The sequence below is a fragment of the Squalius cephalus genome (assembly GCF_949319135.1).
Source record: "Squalius cephalus genome assembly, chromosome: 21".
NCBI classification, from domain to species: domain Eukaryota; kingdom Metazoa; phylum Chordata; class Actinopteri; order Cypriniformes; family Leuciscidae; genus Squalius; species Squalius cephalus.
The window spans coordinates 157,095-181,774 of NC_137142.1; the positions used below are offsets into that span (position 1 = coordinate 157,095).

The window sequence follows — 24,680 nt, forward strand, 5'->3', positions numbered from 1 at the left end:
TCTGGCCGTGATGAAATATAGATTTGAGTGTCATCAGCATAACAATGGAAACTAATTCCATGTTTCCTTATAATATTTCCAAGTGGCAGCATATATATTGAGAATAACAGAGGGCCTAACACAGATCCCTGCGGCACTCCATAGTTTACTGGAGTTATGATCGATTTGTCTCCATTTAAATAGACAAAATGGTAGCGGTCAGATAGGTATGATCTGAACCAGCTTAATGCTTGTCCTTGAACACCAGTATAATTTTGTAGTCGATCTAAGAGTATTGTATGATCTATAGTATCGAACGCAGCACTAAGATCAAGTAAAACTAGTATTGAGATACAGCCTTGGTCAGAAGCTAAGAGTAAATCATTTGTGATTTTAACAAGTGCAGTTTCAGTGCTATGGTGCGGCCTGAATCCAGACTGAAACTTTTCATAGATGTCATTTTCTTCCATGGAAACTTCCATCAATCTCAATAGCGTTTTAAGTCTACCTAAGTGTCCACTTAACCCTCTGGGGTCTGAGGTGTTTTTGGGGTCCTTGAGATGTTTTGACATGCCCTGACATTTTGTGCTTTTTTCAGTTGCTTATAAACATATTAATGGCAAAGGTATAATTACACTTTATTCAGCACAAACATGGCTACCATAATTATGTGAGCAACATGTATGTACATGTTTGTATTTTTGAGAGAATAATGTTTATGCATGGTTATTGAAAAAACTAAAAATGAAAGTTTCTGAAATAAGGCCACAAAACACATACTAAATATGTGTCCACAAGACTTGTAATAATGCATTTTGTCGCCTAGTTTTTTTTCTTCAAAATGATGTGAAAATCATCCTGCCTAATCATTCACATAAAACAATACATTGATTTAAATTTTGTAAGACACTTTTTGTTTGGAAAGGCAATATGCGCAGGGGCGTCAACGATCCAACACCATCATGAATACTGAGTGGTTCACACCTGAGGGAGACAATGGCCCGCATAATGAGGCTGCATACATAATGAGCCTTTCATTCAGGTGTGTGACTGAGCCACAAGAACGAATGCAAGGACATATATATATATACACTGCTCAAAAAAATAAAGGGAACACTTTTTAATCAGAGAATAGCATCAAGACAGTTAAACTCCTGGGATATTGATCTGGTCAGTTAAGTAACAGAGGGGGTTGGTAATCAGTTTCAGCTGCTTTAGTGTTAATGGAATTAACAGCAGGTGCACTAGATGGGCAACAGTGAGACAACCCCCAAAACAGGAATGGTTTTACAGGTGGAGGCCACTGACATTTTTTCCATACTCATCTTTTTGGACTTTTTCACCAGTTTTGCATTTGGCTAGGGTCAGTGTCACTACTGGTAGCATGAGGCGATACCTGGACCCTACAGAGGTTGCGCAGGCAGTCCAGCTCTTTCAGGATGGCTCATCAATACGTGCCATTGCCAGAAGGTTTGCTGTGTCTCCCAGCACAGTCTCAAGAGCATGGAGGAGATTCCAGGAAGACAGACAGCTACTCTAGGAGAGCTGGACAGGGCCGTAGAAGGTCCTTAACCCATCAGCAGGACCGGTATCTGCTCCTTTGTGCGAGGAGGAACATGATGAGCACTGCCAGAGCCCTACAAAATGACCTCCAGCAGGCCACTGGTGTGAATGTCTCTGACCAAACAATCAGAAACAGACTTCATGAGGGTGGCCTGAGGGCCGACGTCCTCTAGTGGGCCCTGTGCTCACTGCCCAGCACCAGGGAGCTCGATTGGCATTTCCCATTGAACACCAGAATTGGCAGGTCCGCCACTGGTGCCCTGTGGTTTTCACAAATGAGAGCAGGTTCACCCTGAGCACGTGACAGACAGGAAAGGGTCTGGAGAAGCCGTGGAGAATGTTATGCTGCCTGTAATATCGTTCAGCATGACCGGTTTGGTGGTGGGTCAGTGATGGTCTGGGGAGGCATATCCATGGAGGGACGGACAGACCTCTGCAGGCTAGACAATGGCACCCTGACTGCCATTAGGTATCGGGATGAAATCCTTGGATCCATTGTCAGACCCTATGCTGGTGCAGTGGGTCCTGGGTTCCTCCTGGTGCACAACAATGCCCGCCCTCATGTGGCGAGAGCATGCAGGCAGTTCCTGGAGGATGAAGGAATGATACCTTTGAAGGGCCACCACGCTCACCTGACCTACGTCCAATAGAACACCTATGGGACATTGTGTTTCGGTCCATCTGACATCACCTGGTTGCACCTCAGACTGTCCAGGAGCTCAGTGATGCGCTGGTCCAGATCTGGGAGGAAATACCCCAGGACACCATCCGTCGTCTCATTAGGAACATGCCCCGACGTTGTCAGGCATGCATACAAGCACGTGGGGGCCATACAAACTACTGAGTACCATTTTGAGTTGCTGCAATGAAATTTCAGCAAAATTGACAAGCCTGCTGCATCATTTTTTCACTTAGATTTCCGGGGTGTCTTTGAATTCAATCCTCTGTAGGTTGATCATTTTCATTTCCATCAAACGATGTGGCATCCTTTCGTTCATAACACATTACCCAGTCCATATTAGTATAGATATCCAGCATGATATTTTTCCCCATTGAGATCTGATGTGTTTTCAAAGTGTTCCTTTAATTTTTTTGAGCAGTGTATATAAAATTGGTTCACAGTTGGAAACACAGTTGTTGTTTTTTTCACAAATTGTGCTTGCAAATTGTTTAATATCCAAAGTAAACATTTCTAGTAATTGTGCAGTTAATTGTTCTCATACTGTGTTTTCAGAAAGTTTTGGAATATAGAATATATTCTCTACCCAAATGTGTCACTAATAAAACACAATAAAAATAATTTAAAGAGAAGGCTTATATTGACCTTTTAAGATTCTGTTTACATCTATCCTTGTGTGTGTGTATATATATATATATATATATATATATATATATATATATATATATATATATATATATATATATATATATATATATATATATATATATATATACACACACACATATACACACACACACACTCACCTAAAGGATTATTAGGAACACCTGTTCAATTTCTCATTAATGCAATTATCTAATCAACCAATCACATGGCAGTTGCTTCAATGCATTTAGGGGTGTGGTCCTGGTCAAGACAATCTCCTGAACTCCAAACTGAATGTCAGAATGGGAAAGAAAGGTGATTTAAGCAATTTTGAGCGTGGCATGGTTGTTGGTGCCAGACGGGCCGGTCTGAGTATTTCACAATCTGCTCAGTTACTGGGATTTTCACGCACAACCATTTCTAGGATTTACAAAGAATGGTGTGAAAAGGGAAAAACATCCAGTATGCGGCAGTCCTGTGGGCGAAAATGCCTTGTTGATGCTAGAGGTCAGAGGAGAATGGGCCGACTGATTCAAGCTGATAGAAGAGCAACTTTGACTGAAATAACCACTCGTTACAACCGAGGTATGCAGCAAAGCATTTGTGAAGCCACAACACGCACAACCTTGAGGCGGATGGGCTACAACAGCAGAAGACCCCACCGGGTACCACTCATCTCCACTACAAATAGGAAAAAGAGGCTACAATTTGCACGAGCTCACCAAAATTGGACAGTTGAAGACTGGAAAAATGTTGCCTGGTCTGATGAGTCTCGATTTCTGTTGAGACATTCAGATGGTAGAGTCAGTATTTGGCGTAAACAGAATGAGAACATGGATCCATCATGCCTTGTTACCACTGTGCAGGCTGGTGGTGGTGGTGTAATGGTGTGGAGGATGTTTTCTTGGCACACTTTAGGCCCCTTAGTGCCAATTGGGCATCGTTTAAATGCCACGGCCTACCTGAGCATTGTTTCTGACCATGTCCATCCCTTTATGACCACCATGTACCCATCCTCTGATGGCTACTTCCAGCAGGATAATGCACCATGTCACAAAGCTCGAATCATTTCATATTGGTTTCTTGAACATGACAATGAGTTCACTGTACTAAAATGGCCCCCACAGTCACCAGATCTCAACCCAATAGAGCATCTTTGGGATGTGGTGGAACGGGAGCTTCGTGCCCTGGATGTGCATCCCACAAATCTCCATCAACTGCAAGATGCTATCCTATCAATATGGGCCAACATTTCTAAAGAATGCTTTCAGCACCTTGTTGAATCAATGGCACGTAGAATTAAGGCAGTTCTGAAGGCGAAAGGGGGTCAAACACAGTATTAGTATGGTGTTCCTAATAATCCTTTAGGTGAGTGTGTCATATATACAGTACCAGTCAAAAGTTTGGAAACGCTACTATTTTTAATGTTTTTGAAAGAAGTCTCTTATGCTCATCAAGCCTGCAGTTAAAAAAAAAAAAAAAAGAATTATCATTCTAATATGCTGATTTATGATCAATGTTGGAAACAGTTGTGCTGCTTAATATTTTTTTATAACCTGAGATACTTTTTTCAGGATTATTTGATGAATAAAAAGTTAAAAAGAACTGTATTTATTTAGAATAGAAATCTTTTGTAACAATATACACTACCGTTCAAAAGTTTGGGAACAATAACTTTTTTTTTTTAAAGAAATTAGTACTTTAATTCAACAAGGATGCGTTAAATTGATAAAAGGTGATGGTAATGATTTATATTGTTAGAAATGTTTTTATTTTGAATAAATGCTGTTTTTATGAATAAATGCTGTTAACGTTTTACTCAATGAATCCTGAAAAAAGTATTCCAAAAAAATATATTAAACAGCACAACTGTTTCCATCATTGATAATAACTGAGTATCAAATCATCATATTAGAATGATTTCTGAAGGATCATAAGACACCAAAGACTGGAGTACTTGCTGATGAAAATTCAGCTTTGCATCACAAAAATAAATTACATTTTAAAGTATATTAAAAAAGAGAACCATTATTTTAAATTGTAATAATATTTCATAATATTACTGTTTTTTTTTTTTTTTTTTTAACTGCAGGCTTGATGAGCATAAGAGACTTCTTTCAAAAACATTAAAAATAGTAACGTTTCCAAACTTTTGACTGGTACTGATATATATATATTTTATTAAAAAGGTTATACAATTACAACAACAATTACAATTTTAACAATATTTCCAGTGTAATCTTTCTTTGTCAAAACTAAAGTATACATTTTATCATATTTATTTCAAAGTTGAGGATTCATTAGTTTTAATATAGCCTACATTGGAACAAACACTATAATAACATCTTAGTTGATTACTTTATTTTTGACAAAACATAATATATACAGTGAGGAAAATAAGTATTTGAACACCCTGCTATTTTGCAAGTTCTCCCACTTGGAAATCATGGAGGGGTCTGAAATTGTAATTGTAGGTGCATGTCCACTGTGAGAGACATAATATTTAAAAAAAATCCAGAAATCACAATATATGATTTTTTAACTATTTATTTGTATGATACAGCTGCAAATAAGTATTTGAACACCTGTCTATCAGCTAGAATTCTGACCCTAAAAGACCTGTTAGTCTGCCTTTAAAATGTCCACCTCCACTCCATTTATTATCCTAAATTAGATGCACCTGTTTGAGGTCGTTAGCTGCATAAAGACACCTGTCCACCCCATACAATCAGTAAGAATCCAACTACTAACATGGCCAAGACCAAAGAGCTGTCCAAAGACACTAGAGACAAAATTGTACACCTCCACAAGGCTGGAAAGGGCTACGGGGAAATTGCCAAGCAGCTTGGTGAAAAAAGGTCCACTGTTGGAGCAATCATTAGAAAATGGAAGAAGCTAAACATGACTGTCAATCTCCCTCGGACTGGGGCTCCATGCAAGATCTCACCTCGTGGGGTCTCAATGATCCTAAGAAAGGTGAGAAATCAGCCCAGAACTACACGGGAGGAGCTGGTTACTGTTTCCAAGGTTACTGTTGGTAATACACTAAGACGTCAGGGTTTGAAATCATGCATGGCACGGAAGGTTCCCCTGCTTAAACCAGCACATGTCAAGGCCCGTCTTAAGTTTGCCAATGACCATTTGGATGATCCAGAGGAGTCATGGGAGAAAGTCATGTGGTCAGATGAGACCAAAATAGAACTTTTTGGTCATAATTCCACTAAACGTGTTTGGAGGAAGAAGAATGATGAGTACCATCCCAAGAACACCATCCCTACTGTGAAGCATGGGGGTGGTAGCATCATGCTTTGGGGGTGTTTTTCTGCACATGGGACAGGGCGACTGCACTGTATTAAGGAGAGGATGACCGGGGCCATGTATTGCGAGATTTTGGGGAACAACCTCCTTCCCTCAGTTAGAGCATTGAAGATGGGTCGAGGCTGGGTCTTCCAACATGACAATGACCCGAAGCACACAGCCAGGATAACCAAGGAGTGGCTCTGTAAGAAGCATATCAAGGTTCTGGCGTGGCCTAGCCAGTCTCCAGACCTAAACCCTTTTTTAGATTATGTCTCTCACAGTGGACATGCACCTACGATGACAATTTCAGACCCCTCCATGATTTCTAAGTGGGAGAACTTGCAAAATAGCAGGGTGTTCAAATACTTATTTATGTATATATATATACATATACATATATACACATACATACAGCGGGGGAAATAAGTATTGAACACATCAGTAAATATATTTCCAAAGGTGCTATTGACATGAGTTGTCCAAGAGCCAAGGACCACTTGTGGAGAGCTTCAAAAAGACCTGCAGATAGCAGGTACTGTGTTCTCAAAGAAAACAGTAAGTAATGCACTCCACCTCCATGGCCTGTATGCACGCTCACCACGCAAGACTCCATTACTGAAGAAAAAAAGCATGTTGAAGCTCGTTTAAAGTTTGCTGCACAACATTTGGAAAAGCCAGGGAAATACTGGGAGAATTTAGTGTGGTCACATGAGAGCAAAATTTAATTGTTTGGATGCCATAATACACACCATGTTTGGAGGAGAAATGGCACTGCACATTACCCTAAAAACACCATACACCTTGGTGTTGGCTCTTGGACAACTCTTCTGATTATTCTTTTCACTCCTCTGTCAGAAATCTTGCGAGGAGCACCTGGTCGAGGCTAATTTATGGTGAAATGATTGTCTTTCCACTTGCGTATTATGGCCCCAACAGTGCTCACTGGAACATTCAGAAGCTTAGAATGGTGCCTATAACCAATGCCATCATTATGTGTTGGAACAATTAGGTTGCGAAGGTCTTGAGACAGTTCTTTGCTTTTACCCATCATGAGATGTGTCTTGTGTGACACCTTGGCAATGAGACCTTTTTGTAGGCCATCCGTTGGGACTGAACCAGCTGTTATTAATTTCCACGGACAGGGGGCTGGATTGCTTTTTAATTACTAATAGTTTTCAGCTGTTGTCTTGGCTTTCCATGCCTTTTTGCACCTCCCTTTCTTCATGTGTTCAATACTTTTTCCCTGTGTCATTTCACATTATTACACATAACTTAATTTCTGAGCTTATTTGTTTTGGTTTCTTTGTATGTACTGATTTCTTGGGTTGTTATCAACATCTGGTGAAATTTTCATGTCAATAGCACCTTTGGAAATATATTTACTGAGAAAAATGGTGACGTGTTCAATACTTATTTCCCCCGCTGTATGAGCAGAAATTGGCAACATTATAAGCTTATTTGATGTGGCAGTATTTTACAGTAAAAACTTTATAATCTATCCGATTTTTGTAGTCGATTTTTACTCATCTCAGTATAGCAATAGAGTTTGGTGAAAGCTGTTCATTCATTCACACACAAAAACGCGATTCATTTTTAAACAGTATTTGTGCCATTTGTGTGTGTTATCCAGCTGATGTGGCCGTTTCACAGGTTTGCGTGGATCGCCTCAGATCATTTGCGTTTGAATAGTGCGCGCTCTCCATGGGCGGGGTCACATTAAAACTTAATGAGATGAGATGAGAACGACTGACATCTCTCTCTTTTCATACATATTACATAAACTGAGAATATTTGTTTTTTTATATGAATTACTTCATTTAAAAGAAGAGAATTCAAGCTTCATGCCTGTGTGCCTGTATGACTGTTTGACTGAGTATTCGCTGAGTTAGTTCATTTTCGGACGCGTTTCAGAATGGACTTCACTGACAGAGAGAAGGTTGAACTCGCATCATGTTTATTTTGCTTTATTTGGCAAAAAGCACAACACTTTGTTTTTATTGTGAGTATACACAAAAATAATACACACTTAACAGGATCGAATTATGTATGAAACTTGTTTGTAAGATCAAAGTCAACAGAGTATTTTGAGTCTCTTTTGAACTGATAAGAAAAAAAGCGAGCCTATCGCGACGGTTAATGGGTTGTCATGTGCATATCTTAAAAACTCAGGTCGTAAACAAGCTGGTATTACTAGCAGTAACTTTGGCCCTCTTTGTCCATCTGGTGCACTGTGGAACAGGAATCCATTTTGAATAACAATTAATTCTAGATGGATCTGAACTTGTCTGTGACTTAGCCTTTATGCACAACTCCTGTACTTCTGGATCATTCTGTTGTGCTGTAGCAATGTCTGACCAGTCAACAGGCAAATTTGCTGGGGCATCAGAATCTCTGGTGGCTTTGACCATGGCAATCATGTGTGTTGAGGTAGGGTCTAAACTTCGGGATAAGGTATCTGGTACAATGTTACACTGTCCTTTTCTGTACTTAACCTTAAACTCATAACCTTGAAGTCGAATTGTCCAGCGAGTTAATCTGGAGGAAGGCTTGGTATGTTGGAAGACCCTAATTAGAGCGGCGTGATCAGTGATTACCTCAAATGGTGTTCCTTCAAAATAATTTCTCCATTTTTCTATAGCCCACACAACACCAAGACATTCTTTTTCGGATACAGAGTATGATTGTTCTGCTCCTCGAGAAGTCTAGATGCATATGCAATCACATGTTCTTGTCCATCAATCTCTTGTGTCAACACAGCTCCGAGGCCAATTTCACTTGCATCAGTTTGTACCTTGAAAGGTTTATTGAAATCGGGAGGGATAAGAACAGGAGCTCTCGACAAGTCTTGCTTGATTCTTTCAAATGACTGCTGACATGCCTCGGTCCGTGTCCACGTAGCTTGCTTGCTTCTTTAGTGAATGAAGTGGTGCGGCTTTTTCAGACAGATTTGGAATAAAACGGTGGTACCATCCAGACAATCCCAAGAATCTTTGTAAGTCTGTGAGAGACTGGGGTACTGGGAAATCACAAATAGCCTCAACTTTAGAAGGGTCTGTTTTTATTCCTTCAGAAGATACCACATGGCCTAGGAAGGCAAGTGATCGTTGCACAAGGTTACACTTCTTGAGATTCAATGTAAGACCAGCTTGTTGGAGACGGTTGAAGACTTGATCCAGATGTTGTAAGTGTTCTTGTTCATTTTTCGAATACACTACTATATCATCTATGTAAACAAAACAACACTTCCCTCTAATGTCTTTGAGAACAAACTCCATCAACCTTTGAAATGACACTGCAGAATTTTTAAGGCCAAATGGAAGGCGCAAGAATTCAAATTGCCCTGCTGCTGTTACAAATGCAGCCTTGTGAATACTGTCAGGTTCCATTTCTAACTGCCAGTACCCACTTTTCAGATCGAGAGTGCTGAATATCGATGCTCCATGCAAAGATTCCATATATCTTGGATCTGGGGAATGGGATAACCATCCAAGTGGGTTTTTGTATTCATTCCATGATAATCCACACACAATCTCAAATCACCTCCTTTTTTTAGGTACAATGACAACAGGTGAAGCCCATGGAGAAACTGAGGGACGAATAATATTCTTGCTTAACAGCTCTTGAATTTCATTGTCAGTGAACTGTTGTCTGGATACTGACACTCTATATGCTGTCAGTGAACTGTTGTCTGGATACTGACACTCTATATGCTCTCTTCCTAAGAGGCAGAAGAGAGATTTGCCAGAAGAAATGTTTGTCCATTACTTGATTTCCATACCTCATGATTTTTCAATTGTCTCCAACAGGATTCCTGGATCAAAGAAAGGGTACTTCCTGTATCGATGACAGCTTGTAGGTACCTGTTTCTCAGCAAGATAGGCAAAGTAATCATATTCGGATCTTGCATTGGAGAACTTTGGTTAGATTGCATTACACTAGTGTTAGCATGGGGAGGTTTAGGAACTGTTTCTCGGTTAAGTTGTAACTTCTTTTGAGCCTCAGAGTTAACATTATTCCAGTACCTTTTTGATTCCTCCAATTTTTTCTCAATTTGTGTGCCAATTCTGACTAATTCACCAACATCTCGTACTGTTCCACGAAGTAGGCTGGCCAAACGGGGGTTACAGTTTCTAAGAATGGATTGCAAGATCTCTTTTTCTGACATATTCTTTTTCCATTTTAAACAAAGGGCTCTATAGTGAAAAATCTCTATTATTTTATAAAGCAAAATCTCGTATGCTCTCCTGTGCACCTTGTTTTCTCTCTAGGAGCCTTCTAGCTGTTTCATCTTCATAGTCTTCATTTAAAAATGAACGCAGGAAGACTTTCTTAAATTGCTCCCAGGTCTGTACATTTCTCTTCTCAGCCACCCACCAGTCTTTTGCTGTGTTCTTTAAAACAGAGGTAAGAGAAGCTAATATTTCATTGTCAGACAGTGGTTGAATGGTTAGATATTCCTCACATCGCTCAATAAATGCAACTGGATCATCATCTTCACTGCTATTAAAGTTTGGGAACTCTATTTTTACAGGTGGAACTGCTGAAGGGATTCCAGAAACAGACATCTGGGTGTGACTTGGTGGAACTTGATAGGTTTGGTAATTGACTTGGGAAACTGAGGGAGGTAGAATAGAACTATGGGCTGGATGAATTGGGGTTGACCTCAGAGGGATGAGAGATTTTAACTTATCAATCTGGGTGTCTCTTCGTTTTAAACAGTCTACCATTGAGCGACCCAAGTCTTGGATACTAAGTTCAAGTTTTTGCTGAATTCTTGAACATTCTCTCTCCATTCGATAGCTTAATCGGTCTTCCAGTTTCTTGCATCTGCAAAAAAACCTTCACCCACCTTTTTATTAAATTCTTAAGTCTTTACTTAAAAAAATGTATAAGTCTTCGTTCCATATTTGTGAATCTTTCCTCTAGCTGCACCAAACTGTCAAAAACAGAAGATAAAGAGTTGAACTCATTTCTTTCTTCCATTTCAAGTGGGGGAGGTGGTGGATATGGTGGAGAAATTTCATCAACATCCTCAACAACTCTTTCCTCCTCATCTTCGGAGTCGATATACAGTTCACTGAATGTGCTGATCATCTCTCGAATAGGCTCCCTCCTGGTGACGAATGTTTCAGTGGTAAAGTCAAGCTGGGCATCAGGTTCGCACTCACCCTCAGTCTCAATATGCTGATTTTGATTTGCCATTTTCTTTATGTCAAACGAACAATAAACATTAAATACAATAGGGTCCCTGTTCGGGCACCATTGATCTAACCGTTCTTGATTTAACTAAACCCAAAACCAGTAATACAACTTTTTTTTTTTATAAAGGAAACCTACTGCAATAACAGTCCATTTAACAAAGCATAAACATAAACCAAAGACTGTCATTGAATGCAAAATCTTAGTTTATATTTAGTAGCAAAAAAACACATTCACACCAATCAATTCAGTTCAACCTTCCATCACAATTATTCACCCCAAACCACAACACCAAAAAATGTATATAGAGTTCAAAACCAATCAATGTCCATGGATGATGCAAGTAAGGATAATAGAGAGAATAAAGTCTTATCTGAATTCCTCAAAGTCCCATAATGTCCAGTATATCCTCAGAAAACGATCAGTCTTAATCCATATTCTTACTGTCTCAATAACAGAGTCCATGGACAATAAAGGTGATTGTCATATGATGAGTTGAAGAGCTTCATGCATCAAGGAACTTATAAAACTTCCTCACATATTCTTCTTCTCACAGACCATAATCCTCCAGAACAAACAAGTCCTTCTATTTAAAGTTGAGCATAAAACAAATGTTTCTCAACCAGGACTCAACAATTACATGGCAAGGCCATGCTTCAGCCTTTGCATGAAACACCCAGTCCTTCTACCATGTTACATGAGTTATACACACACACGTTGCCCTCTACTACCCCTAGTGGTGAGGAAGAGAACTTACCCTGTAACAGGCTTGTGACTGTTATTATAACCTGAGGGAGTAGCGCGACCGGGGAAGAGGCTGGGCTGGGCTAAAGGTGGAGGCTGGGCCATTCGTGGGTCAGCGCATCCATGCTCTTTGTAAAGAATATTGGGCAGAGAGAGTTGGCTCCAGAGGTGAAGAGGTCGACCTCTGTCTTCCCTAAGATGCTCCAGATCATTTGAACCGTCTGAGGATGGAGGGATCATTCCCCTGGGAACACGTTGTCTCGGGACAGCATGTCTGCTCCCTGGTTCAGTCTACCCAGCACATGCATTGCCCCCAGAGAGCGCAGGTTGCATTGTGCCCACAATAGGAGTCCTCTGAGTCCTCCCTGGTGGTTTATGTAGAACACCACTGCCATGTTATCCGACTGGACTAGGACATGGTGTCCTATTAAGTTTGGTAGGAAGGTTTTGGGGGCCAGAAAAACCACCATCATTTCAAGGCAGTTGATATGCAGTTGCTTTTCCGTGCTCGACCAGGAGCCGAAAGTCGGTCTGCCCTCGCACACAGTGTGAAGACCACCTTCCTCCTCCAGACCAACCCCTTCTTTACACCAATCTGATAGCGATTGGGGTCCTTCCAAGGGGCCAGGGCTCTGATGCAGCCGTGGTACACCTTGACGTGGAGGCAAACTGAACGCCATGCGTGAGCTGGGACCTGGGGTTTCAGCCAGTACTGCATGTTCAGCAGACCCAACGGAAGAACTGGCGATGCAGAGGCCATAAGACCTAGCATCTTCTAAAAAGTTCTGAGGGGGAAAAGGCTCTGAACGAAGCTTATGGGTTAACCACACCTTCATTAGGGCTGAGTCTAGAATCCCAGGAAAGCGATTCTCTGGCTGGGAGACAGTGAGCACTTGGCTATATTCAGTCTGAGTCCTAGGCATTCCAGATGGCTGAGGAGCACAGATCTGTGAGATATTAATTCTTCCTCTGACTGGGCCAAGTCGCCTCCCCTTCTGTCTCAGGAAGGAAAGCTCTGTGTACACGCACTTTGTAAACGTGCATGGGGCCAGAGACAGTCCGAATGGTAGGACTGTATACTGGTATGCCACCCCTTCGAAACGACTAGAAACGACTCCCCTTTAGAAACGACAGACACAACAACTAGAACACAACACTGGTTTCATATTTATAGGTGTCTTGCATGTTGCATTGAAGTTTACCTTAATGTCATGACTCGTTTCAGCCTTCAAATCTGGAAGAGCAGTTGATTCATCAGCTGCTCCATCTGGCTCTTTTAAGGGCGTCTCCACCACATCCCGGGGATAATCCGAGCGCGGCCCCTGTGCTGGCGGAGTGAAGAACGATGAGGCGCTCATGTCGATGGGCTGCGGGCTGAACTCAATGCCGTCAAGGTTAAACTCGCTCTGACTGTCAGAGGCTGATGGGGAGGGTTTGTCGTCGGTTTGTTGGAAGAGCTGATGGTGCAACGGTTGCGGAGGATTCGGCAGGGTCTCAGACGCTACACAACCAGATGGCACTGGAGCACAGGGAACAGACAGATGGGCCGGGATGTTGCGAGCAACGGCCATGGGACGAGAAACCGGGTTGGAATTCTGCTCAATGCAGGTCGGAGCGGGTCGGGTCATGACATGCTGAGCTCCTCGCGTGACCATTACAGGAACATTTACTTTGTAGAAATGACCTGAAGGTGAGAGAGGAACAGGGAAGAACAGCTAAACATTATTTAAGCCATTATTTCAGCTCATTTACATCGAGTGGTTGGAATGGGGGATTCAAAGTCTTAGACAGTGGTCTTCTTCAACTAAGTCTTGTCCGTGGGAATAAAGAAACTGTTACAGGGGTGCAAAACTCAGTTCCTGGAGGGCCACAGCCCTGCAGAGTGTAGCTTCAACCCTAATTAAATTCACCCAATCCAGCTAATCATGTCTTTCAGGCTTATTTTAAAACTACAGGCACTGTATGTGTTGGAGCTAAACCCTTCAGGACTTTTGCACACCATGCAGTCAGAGCTTCGACCTAATTGTATATATATATTTTTTTTCCGTTCTATTATTGTCTGGTTTGTTGATTACTGTGTGTTGTGTACTGACTGCAGCATGGGTGATGGTCCAAGACAAATTTCTCCATGTGGGATAATAAAGTTTTACCTTACCTTACCTAACCTAATAAGCTGAGAAACATTTGCCTATTTTTAGATTTCATTCGTTTTCTTAGAATACGAAAAATAACCTTAATATTTTTTTTATTTTAGTGCATTTGTCATAATTTCCCATGCTTCACACTTTGTAAATAGCCAGTTTAGAGACATTTTAAATTTATACTCCTGTGTAAGCTCAAAAGTTGAGCGTGGTGTTGAGCGTGGTGTTGAGCGTGGTGTTGAGCGTGGTGTTGAGCGTGGTGTTGAGCGTGGAGTTGAGCGTGGAGTTGAGCGTGGTGTTGAGCATGTTGTGGAGCGTGGAGTGGAGCGTGGAGTTGAGCGTGGAGTTGAGCGTGGAGTTGAGCGTGGAGTTGAGCGTGGTGTTGAGCGTGGAGTGGAGCGTGGTGTTGAGCGTGGACGTGGAGTTGAGCGTGGTGTTGAGTCTCACCTGAGGCCGTCTGCAGTGTGACGCCAGCTGGAATCTGGACTGGATATGTTATTCCAGGCGGCAGAGAGAATGTGGCAACAGAACTACAGCTGTTCTGAAAGTCATGGAAAACACATTTTCGTTTCACATTCACAATTTCAAAACTTAGAAGATCAACATGAACAGGAGTTTCATAAAGACGTTATAATGCTGATTAATGAACACAGACGACCTTTCTATATTAAACAGCTGTGAAAGTGGATTTAAATCAAATGAGTGGAAAAAGAAAATGTACAGGTATCCTGGCAATGGCCACACATTTTTAAGCGATGAGGACAGTGTTTGTTGACATACTGTTTTGGTGGTGAAGTTCTGCACATTCCGAGCAGCTGGAATGACGACTGAGAAAAGAGAGGAAAACATCAAGCACACGACCAGAGAAAACAGCGAAAGTGTCCTAAACAAAGTGGACAACAAGTGTGAGAGTAAAAGAATGCAGTGAGATGTGACAGTGCTCGTGATTTACTTTGGGTAAAATAGGTATTAATGTGAAAAAAATGCTTGGAGGAGCATTTCGTTGGCCATGAGTGTAACAGGTCAACAACCAGACAAAATATAATTAAAGAGCTGGACAGCCGTCATCACCTAAACACTTTGGTGGTCACACGACCTGACAGTGCGTTTACACCGCTGTGAAGTGAGCGTTTTCAGATAATTATGTTGAGTGCTGAGCAAGACTCTCGCTGGAGGCTTGTGGGATTGACCAGGGATCTGAGCATGGCAACGTTTGTGACGTTTGTCATAAGCAATAAACATGAGTTTCTGCTGGATTTAGTACGTCTGTCATTTCATTTATATATTGGATGCTTTCATTTAGCTTTCCAACTGTAATTATAAGTCAACTAACCCATTGACTTACATTCATTTTTTATTTCAGAGCTCTCTAATTCAATTCTTACTAGTGAAAACACATTAAAGATATGTATAACTGCAGAGCTCTCTAATTGAGTTAGAGATGCAGTTGTAGAGCTCTCTATTCAGCACTACTTCATTAGTAATACTATTTTTGGATGTTTATTAAAATCATTATGCTTTATAGAGAAGAAATATAGGAAGGATATGTATTGCAAGTTCTTTTAAAGTTAAATTCACACTCACTCAGAAATGATAAATATACCCAGTGATATGCTTATTTATTAATTGGATGTAAAATACTTTTGTTATAAAATCATATTTGTTTTATTTGCATTATCCACTCACAAAATAATGCAGAGGAAATTTGGGCGAGGGGTGTGCGACACTTATCATGCATGATAGTGCAATTGTTGTATTAACGATATACAACCTGATTTTATCGAGGATGTCACTGACTTAGCAAAAAAAACATACAAAAACACGACTTGAGATTCCAAAAGCAAAAAAAGTCAAAAAATGTTTTATATGTAACATAATATAGTTATGTAATATCACACAAGCAAGAATGCTGATTTATATCAGCGCATCAGTGTGATCACGAATGTGATATTGACAGCTTTGGGAGGGTTACTTTTAAAATGTATTCCGTAACAGTTACAAATTACTTCTTAAAAAAGTATTCAGTGAGATAATCCAAGCAATATACATATATAAAAGGCTATAGAGACACCTAGTGACTACAGTATGGTATTTTTATTTATTTATTTATTAAATAATAAATACTTATTGGAAAAATACTTTAGAAAAAAATACTTATTTTAAAATGCATGTTGATCAAGGCCGTGATCTTTTTCACTGATTTCACTGACTGAGTTCCACTTTTCCAGCTAATTTTCCTCTAGAAACTTACATACAACTGCAATCATACAAACTATAGAATTTTAAATCACAAACACTAAATTTGAGCTAACATGATTTCTGTGCTAGTTGCACAGTGTGATAAATAACTGAAAAATAACTGTGAAAATTCCAGACATGAAAATGTTTTTCCCGCGGGAAGCATCATAATTAATAACTTATCTGCATCTGAGGAGAATAACTGTAGACAGGTGTTATCTGCGCTCCCGTGAGTCGCGACTATAATCGAGCAGCGCTTAATATAGCGTTATTATAACAAAATACTAATTTATTTCATTTTAAATGAAACCATTGTAATCCTGATAGTATTCCCATTTTTTACTAAATGTAAGTGTATTCTGATTATTCATATTATATATAATATATATATATATATATATATAAATCATCATCATCATCTCGCTCTCTCGCATATAACACATATACACATATAAATTCCATATATGTAGTTATACATATATGCATACAGTGGGGAGAACAAGTATTTGATAAACTGCCGATTTTGCAGGTTTTCCCACTTACAAAGCATGTAGAAGTCTGTAATTTTTATCATAGGTACTCTTCAATTGTGAGTGACGGAATCTGAAACAAAAATCCAGAAAATCACATTGTATGATTTTTAAATAATTAATTTGCATTTTATTGCATGACATAAGTATTTGATCACCTACCAACCAGTAAGAATTCCGGCTCTCACAGACCTGTTAGTTTTTCTTTAAGAAGCCCTCCTGTTCTCCACTCATTACCTGTATTAACTGCACCTGTTTGAACTCGTTACCTGTATAAAAGACACCTGTCCACACACTCAATCAAACAGACTCCAACCTCTCCACAATGGCCAAGACCAGAGAGCTGTGTAAGGACATCAGGGATAAAATTGTAGCCCTGCACAAGACTGGGATGGGCTACAGGACAATAGGCAAGCAGCTTGGTGAGAAGGCAACAACTGTTGACGCAATTATTAGAAAATGGAAGAAGTTCAAGATGACGGTCAATCTCCCTCGGTCTGGGGCACCATGCAAGACCTCACCTCGTGGGGCATCAATGATCATGAGGAAGGTGAGGGATCAGCCCAGAACTACATGGCAGGACCTGGTCAATGACCTGAAGAGAGCAGGGACCAGTCTCAAAGAAAACCATTAGTAACACACTACGCCGTCATGGATTAAAATCCTGCAGCGCACGCAAGGTCCCCCTGCTCAAGCCAGTGCATGTCCAGGCCCGTCTGAAGTTTGCCAATGACCATCTGGATGATCCAGAGGAGGAATGGGAGAAGGTCATGTGGTCTGATGAGACAAAACTAGAGCTTTTTGGTCTAAACTCCACTCGCCGTGTTTGGAGGAAGAAGAAGGATGAGTACAACCCCAAGAACATTATCCCAACCGTGAAGCATGGAGGTGGAAACATCATTCTTTGGGGATGCTCCTCTGCAAAGGGGACAGGACGACTGCACCGTATTGAGGGGAGGATGGATGGGGCCATGTATCGCGAGACCTTTGCATTGAGCATTGAAGATGGGTCGTGGCTGGGTCTTCCAGCATGACAACGACCCGAAACACACAGCCAGGGCAACTAAGGAGTGGCTCCATAAGAAGCATCTCAAGGTCCTGGAGTGGCCTAGCCAGTCTCCAGACCAGAACCCAATAGAAAATCTTTGGAGGGAGCTGAAAGTCTGTATTGCCCAGCGACAGCCCCGAAACCTGAAGAATCTGGAGAAGGTCTGTATGGAGGAGTGGGCCAGAATCCCTGCAGTGTGTGCAAACCTGGTCAAGAACTACAGGAAACGTATTATCTCTGTAATTGCAAACAAAGGTTTCTGTACCAAATATTAAGTTCTGCTTTTCTGATGTATCAAATACTTGTCATGCAATAAAATGCTAATTAATTACTTTAAAATCATACAATGTGATATTCTGGATTTTTGTTTTAGATTCCGTCACTCACAGATGAAGAGTACCTATGATAAAAATTACAGACTTCTACATGCTTTGTAAGTGGGAAAACCTGCAAAATCGGCAGTGTATCAAATACTTGTTCTCCCCACTGTATGTAGTTATTGGGAAATTAAAACAAACATGATGGTGGATAAAAGACAGAGAAAAATTAATTTTAAAACATATTTTGTCAGTGACGACTAGCCTATATGTAGCTCAACTTCTGCATTCATTACAGTGCAAAATAAACACCAAAATAAGGTGATAATTTGTCTGGTAAACTTTATCATACCAGACACGTTGACCAGCAGCAAGTTACTGGTGTGTTTTCTTTGCTCTTTAATATTTTCTACAGTATAAAGATATGAATTAATGTAGTGATTAAATCTTATTTTTCAATAACAAAACATATCCAAGCTGTTATTCTGACACAATGACACATTAGATCCAAGTTTTGGATCTAATGAATACAAGTTTTACTTGTAAGAATACAATTGTAGAGCGCCATAACTGGAATTATTAATAGAAAGGATTGACTTGTAGAGCTCTCTAATTTAAGTGAAAAAGCCATTACGACGAGTAACGCTGGGAAGATTGTAAACTGAAATGGCCCAGACTCAGCGGACGAGCTCCAGTGTTTGAGTTCAGTGTAAACGCACCGTACATTCACTGCACTTTTACAGAACAACAAGACTTCCACAGATCTCAGATCAGGACCGACCGCTGGGTTTATGGAGAGTCTGCGTGAAGTTTGCTGGTAGTTGCAGAACAAAGTTGGATGGATTGTTGTCTTTACTGAAACCCTCCACAGCTTTAGACTGAATGACCTTCGACTCCCAGAGCTGAAACACACACACACACACACACACACACACACACACCTCGATCTCTGCGCACAGTGATAATCACCGCCAGAAATCAGTTCAACTGGCAAGCTTTCTTAATGCACCTTATTTCTCTTGTGTTTGCTGTGATTGACTCTCATTTCTCTTGTTTCTGTCAGGACCACTATCGTCAAATATGATTGACAATTAGCATACAGTTTGGACTGGCGGTATGGTTCCGTTCTGGGCGAGAACTCCCTGCGCATCCATGCAGTCTGGCATGGATAAGAGCAGGGAGAGCAGCAATAACCCCCCTTGGGGTAAACAGAACAGAACCAACATGAAGTTTGTATATATTTAATTCAAGATTTTAAAGTACAACATTATTCGATAATTTATTCTGATTCAAGGGGAATCAGAATGCCAAATTCTGACTGGGCGAGAGGAGGAGCTGGGGATGGAGGAGGGTAATTCGCTCCTGAGAAACGCGATAGCTGCTGATAACACTGAGGAGCTTATATATGTATACGGTGATAGGCATCGTATTCCTATAGGTAGATGTGGATCAGCTGAGGGTCAGCTGATGCGAGCTTGACTAACGTGACCTGCCAGAACTAACGCTACGCTAGATGTTTGCTGATAGTGACTCATTTCTCTTGTGTTTGCTGATAGTGACTGACCTGTCTGAGGTTGTCCAGCACTCGTTCATCCACTCCTTCATCACAGAATAACTCTCTGAGACTCTCCATCACATCCTCGATGACAGACAGATACAGCTTCGGCTGAAACATCAATCACATTCAAACATCTCATCCTATACTTTCACACTAACTCATAATATTCAGTTTGAGTCCACCTAAGTAGAGTCAGAATCGAGTCCAACTAGACAATACTGTGTTTCATCAAGTCAATCTTTTTTTTTAAACCTTAACCTCAAGTGGAGAATGGGAACATCCAGTGCTACTGAAGCTCTTCTCGTTTCAGGCGGTGTGTTGGGTGGGTTTATTATGACAGACTAGTGTTGTCAAAAGACCCGGTACTTCGGTACCAAGTCGGTACAAAACAAATTAAACCGTTACGGTACCCGCTTTTCTTAAGTACCGGTGGTCCCGAAGTACCGGATTAATCCGGTTCTTGATGCGCTGTCCAAAAGGTGCACAGTTGCGTCTGTTACAGTGAAATGCCATATATGGTAGGTATCCTGTTGTGGTGTTGTTGGTCCCGGTTCGCGGGCAGTTGTAATGGCGTATGCTAAATAAAGAGGCACATGGACTCAGCTCCTGGTTGTTTATTACACATTGCAAACATGGTGTCAGAAGTGAACACTAGATCCTGAACATGGCTTTAAACAGCATTCCTGCCCCTGAGGGCATGCGGATGTCAGGGGACATATCCAAAAATTGGAACAATTTCAGAGCGGAATTCGAGGACTATGAACTAGCTACCGGGCTTATTGAGAAGCCCAAAGAGGTAATGGGTAATGAATGTCGGCATATCTACAGTCATAATATTGTGTTGAGCGAGGAACAAACGAAGGACCCGAAAACCATACTAGATGCGTTGGGGGACTACTTCAAGCCTGCGGAAAATGTGATCTACGAAAGGTACATGTTCGGTTGTTCCAAGCAGGAGGTGGATGAGCCTATATAGGGCCCTATAAAATCCGTTTTATTTTTTCCCAAATTCCGTTTTATTTTTTCCCAAATTCCGTTTTTTCCGTTTTAATTTTTGGGAATTCAGTTTTTTTTTACCCTTTACTGTTATTTTAGTTGTAAAAAGAGTGTTTTTAATGTTAATGATTAAAATGTGCACAAATAAAATAGGAATGACCCTTATTGAGGTAACAAACAAAATTCTCATTAAAGAGATGTTAAATGTGGTTTGGTTTGTTTACATTAGTGCATATTAGGCTAACTAACATGAACCACGAGCAATACATTTGTTACTGTGTATTTATTAATCTTTGTTAATCTTAGTTAACCCTAACCCTATATTTTTATTATGTTACTTCACACAGTACATTAAGCTAACTAATGTTAACAAATACAACTTTTCATTTAAATAATGTAGGCTACTAAATGGTGAAATTAACATTAATAAAAGATTAATAAATGCTGTAGAAGTGCAGTTTATTAATAGTTAATGTTAACTGATCTAGTTAACTAGAGTTTAATAAATGGAACCTTATTGTAAAGTGTTACCGATTACACCGAACCGATTCAGTGATGGACAGATCAGTTGTTTTAACCATTCATTAAAGTGAATCGGTTCAAAGGAGTCATTAGTTCACGAATCGGACGTATCATTAGCAGACTTGTACGCGTTGTGTGATTATCCCAGCAGTTTTAGGACATCGCACAAGATTTGTCAACACAGAAAACATTTCATCATTGGATAGGTTTTGTTTAGTTTATTGAAAGTGTTTTTATGTCAGCTGAATGGGCGGAATGCTTTTCAGAGAAGAAGGCAAGGTAAAAAGGTTTTTTTTTGGCACAATTCACACCCAGTGGTAGCCTAATTCAGGAAAAAAATGTCAGAATGCTCCACGTGAAACTTCGTTCTTCTGATCTTTTACCATTGTGTCAATTCTCAATTGATTTAGATTAATAAACGCGAGGGAGTGAGAGAGAGCAAGACAGTTTGAAGACGCGCGCGCGACCGGGCCTCTCTCTCTGCTCGTTCTTTCAGTAATATGCGATTTTCCTCAGACATACGTTTTTCTCCCACACAAAAACAGAATTTTTTACAAATATGTAAAATTCCACGAAATTCCGCGTTGACACTAGATTCCGCGTTAATTTGCCAATTCCGCGATTCCGTGATCGCGGAAATTATAGGGCCCTACATATAGACGAGGCTGCGGGAACGAGCATCAACCTGTGAATACAGGGAGCTCAAAGACGAAATGATTTGTGATGGACGTGTCCTGGGCATTGACAATGAGTACACCAGGCGGCGCCTGTTGCGTGAACGTCAGCTGACTTTGTCACAGTCTGTCGAAATATGCCGACTGGCAGAAGCCACGGAACAACGTGTAAAAGCTATCGACAACACAGTCGGTGACACTGTGAATATTGCACAAGCACAAAGGCTGATACGCAGGGATGGTGAAGTGAATAACGAGCAAATGCTCAGAACGGTGAACTGTTGTGGGGGTGGTCACAAGAAAGGCAGAGATCAGTGCCCCACATGTGGAAAGACTTGTCGATCATGTGGTGTATTGAATCATTTTGCTAAGGTTTGTAGAGCCCGTCAGAGAGCCGACAGGTCCGGCAGAGTGAATGTAATGATGGATGTTGGTCAGGATGAGCAAGGGCCCTACAGCGAGGGTCGACTCTTCGCTGCTGAGGAATGCATTGACACAGTAAAGTCCCTAGGTCCAAGATGGTTCGTTAATCTGATGCTTAATAAAAGAAAGCAGGCCTGTCAGCTAGATACGGGAGCACCTTGTAACGTTATGAGCCGTATAACCAAAGAGAAACTGGATCCAGAAAGCCCACTGCAGCCGAGCACAACAAGACTCAAATTGTATTCTGGTGCCACGATGCTTTCCCTGGGGCGATTTCACACAGCATGCACCGTAAAGAGCACCAAACACAAGCTAGTTTTTGAAGTGGTCGAAGCCGATCAAGAGCCATTACTCTCAGGTGACACATGTGAGCGGCTAGGACTCCATCCCAGAAGAGCTTCATAGACTGATTGCATACTCCAACGTGCCTTTCACAAAGCAACATTCAACTGACAATTTCAAGGACGTGTTTAATGACCCAGTCGAGTCAGTCCCAGGAGAGGTCCGCTTTGTGCTCGACAGCAGCGTGTCGCCTGTGTAATGCGCACCACAGAACGTGCCAGAGTAAAAGAACAGCTGGATAAGTACATGAGAGACAGACACATCACAAATGTCACAGAACCCACACCATGGATCAGCAGCATGGTAGTCATAGCCAAGCCAGACAAAGTAAGAATATGCATAGACCCATTGATTGGTGTATAATGGAAGCTAACTCCTGCTTATCATCCTCATTATCGGCATTAGTTTTTGATCCCAATTTGAAACGGCCTTCTAAATACACCACCAACCCAATTGTGCTTTCATCACTCAAAATTTGGAAACAGTTTTGTTGTCATTTTAAATTAAACTCATTGTCCACCTTAATGCCTATTTGCGGTAACCATCTTTTTGTTCCTTCTACTTTAGATTCAACTTTTGCCCAGCTCAGAGAGAAGGGCCTTGTTCTATTTCATGATTTGTTTCTTGATGATCATGTTTTTGCGTCATTCAATGATTTGTTGAGTAGATTCAAAATATCTAGATCCAATTTGTTCCGCTACTTTCAATTGCGTGACTTTGCTAAAGCACACTTTAATACCTTCCCTCATCAGCCAATGAAAACTTTAATTGAAAATATAATGTCTCTCCCGAAATCGCATAGCCATATCTCCTCAATTTATGGCTTGTTACGATCTTCGCAATTCCCTCCTCTTTTTGCACTCAAGGGAACCTGGGAGAGAGAGCTGGGTCTGGAGCTTGACGTGGAGCTGTGGAATAATGCTCTAGCTAAAATTAACTCTGTCTGCATTTGTGCTCGCTTGAATCTTATTCAGTTTAAAGTTGTTCACAGAATTCACTTCACCAAAGCTAAATTGAAGAAACTTTCTTTAATAGAAGATGATAGGTGCAATAGATGTTCGCTCTCCCCAGCAGATCACACTCATACATTTTATACCTGTCCTAAATTGTATTCATACTGGTCTTCTTTTTTTGATACACTGTCAAAGGCTCTCAATGTCCCTGTGAAACCCTGCCCAATAATTGCGATTTTTGGAATGACACCGGTTGATGGCTTGTACAACAAACGTCATGCTGATATTATTGCTTTTGCTTCATTGGTAGCCAGAAGACGAATACTGTTGCATTGGAAATCTTCATGCCCCCCTTCTAATCTTTCTTGGCTGAAAGACTTAATGTCCTTTCTACATCTGGAAAAAATTAAACACTCCATCAGGGACTCTGTTGACTCATTTTATAAAGTGTGGAGACCTATTATCTCCTTTGTTGAGACTGTACCTTCACTGGAGATTTGACTTTTGTTTTTCATTATTTGTATGTGTGTGTGTGTGTGTGTGTGTGTGTGTGTGTGTGTATGTATGTATGTGTATATATATATATATATATATATATATATAAACAATTTATTATAATTTTTTTTTTTTTTTTTTTTTTTTGTGGGTGTATGGGATGTTTTGGGTTGGGTAGTGTTAAGAGTGTTCTGTATATTTGTATACATTTTCTTTACTCATTCTTATGGTTGAAAAAAGCAGGTTGTGTTGTTTTTCATATGTCATGCACATTGTCATTTAAAAACCTGCTTAATAAATAAAAAAACGAATATGCATAGACCCAAAACACCTG

The 24,680-nt window shown here is 40.6% G+C and overlaps 1 protein-coding gene across 1 annotated transcript in view; it reads right to left on the reverse strand.

Moving 5' to 3' along the window:
* gtf2a1l (general transcription factor IIA, 1-like) overlaps positions 1 to 24,680 on the reverse strand; it is a 42,705-nt gene that overhangs the window by 12,241 nt on the left and 5,784 nt on the right. Inside the window, exons 2-6 of the mRNA XM_079854869.1 lie at positions 19,948 to 20,049; positions 19,165 to 19,285; positions 15,031 to 15,077; positions 14,698 to 14,791; positions 13,312 to 13,793 (exon numbers count right to left, since the gene is read on the reverse strand). Coding sequence (XP_079710995.1) covers positions 13,312 to 13,793; positions 14,698 to 14,791; positions 15,031 to 15,077; positions 19,165 to 19,285; positions 19,948 to 20,049 — 846 coding nt within the window. The remainder of the gene's footprint in view (positions 1 to 13,311; positions 13,794 to 14,697; positions 14,792 to 15,030; positions 15,078 to 19,164; positions 19,286 to 19,947; positions 20,050 to 24,680) is intronic.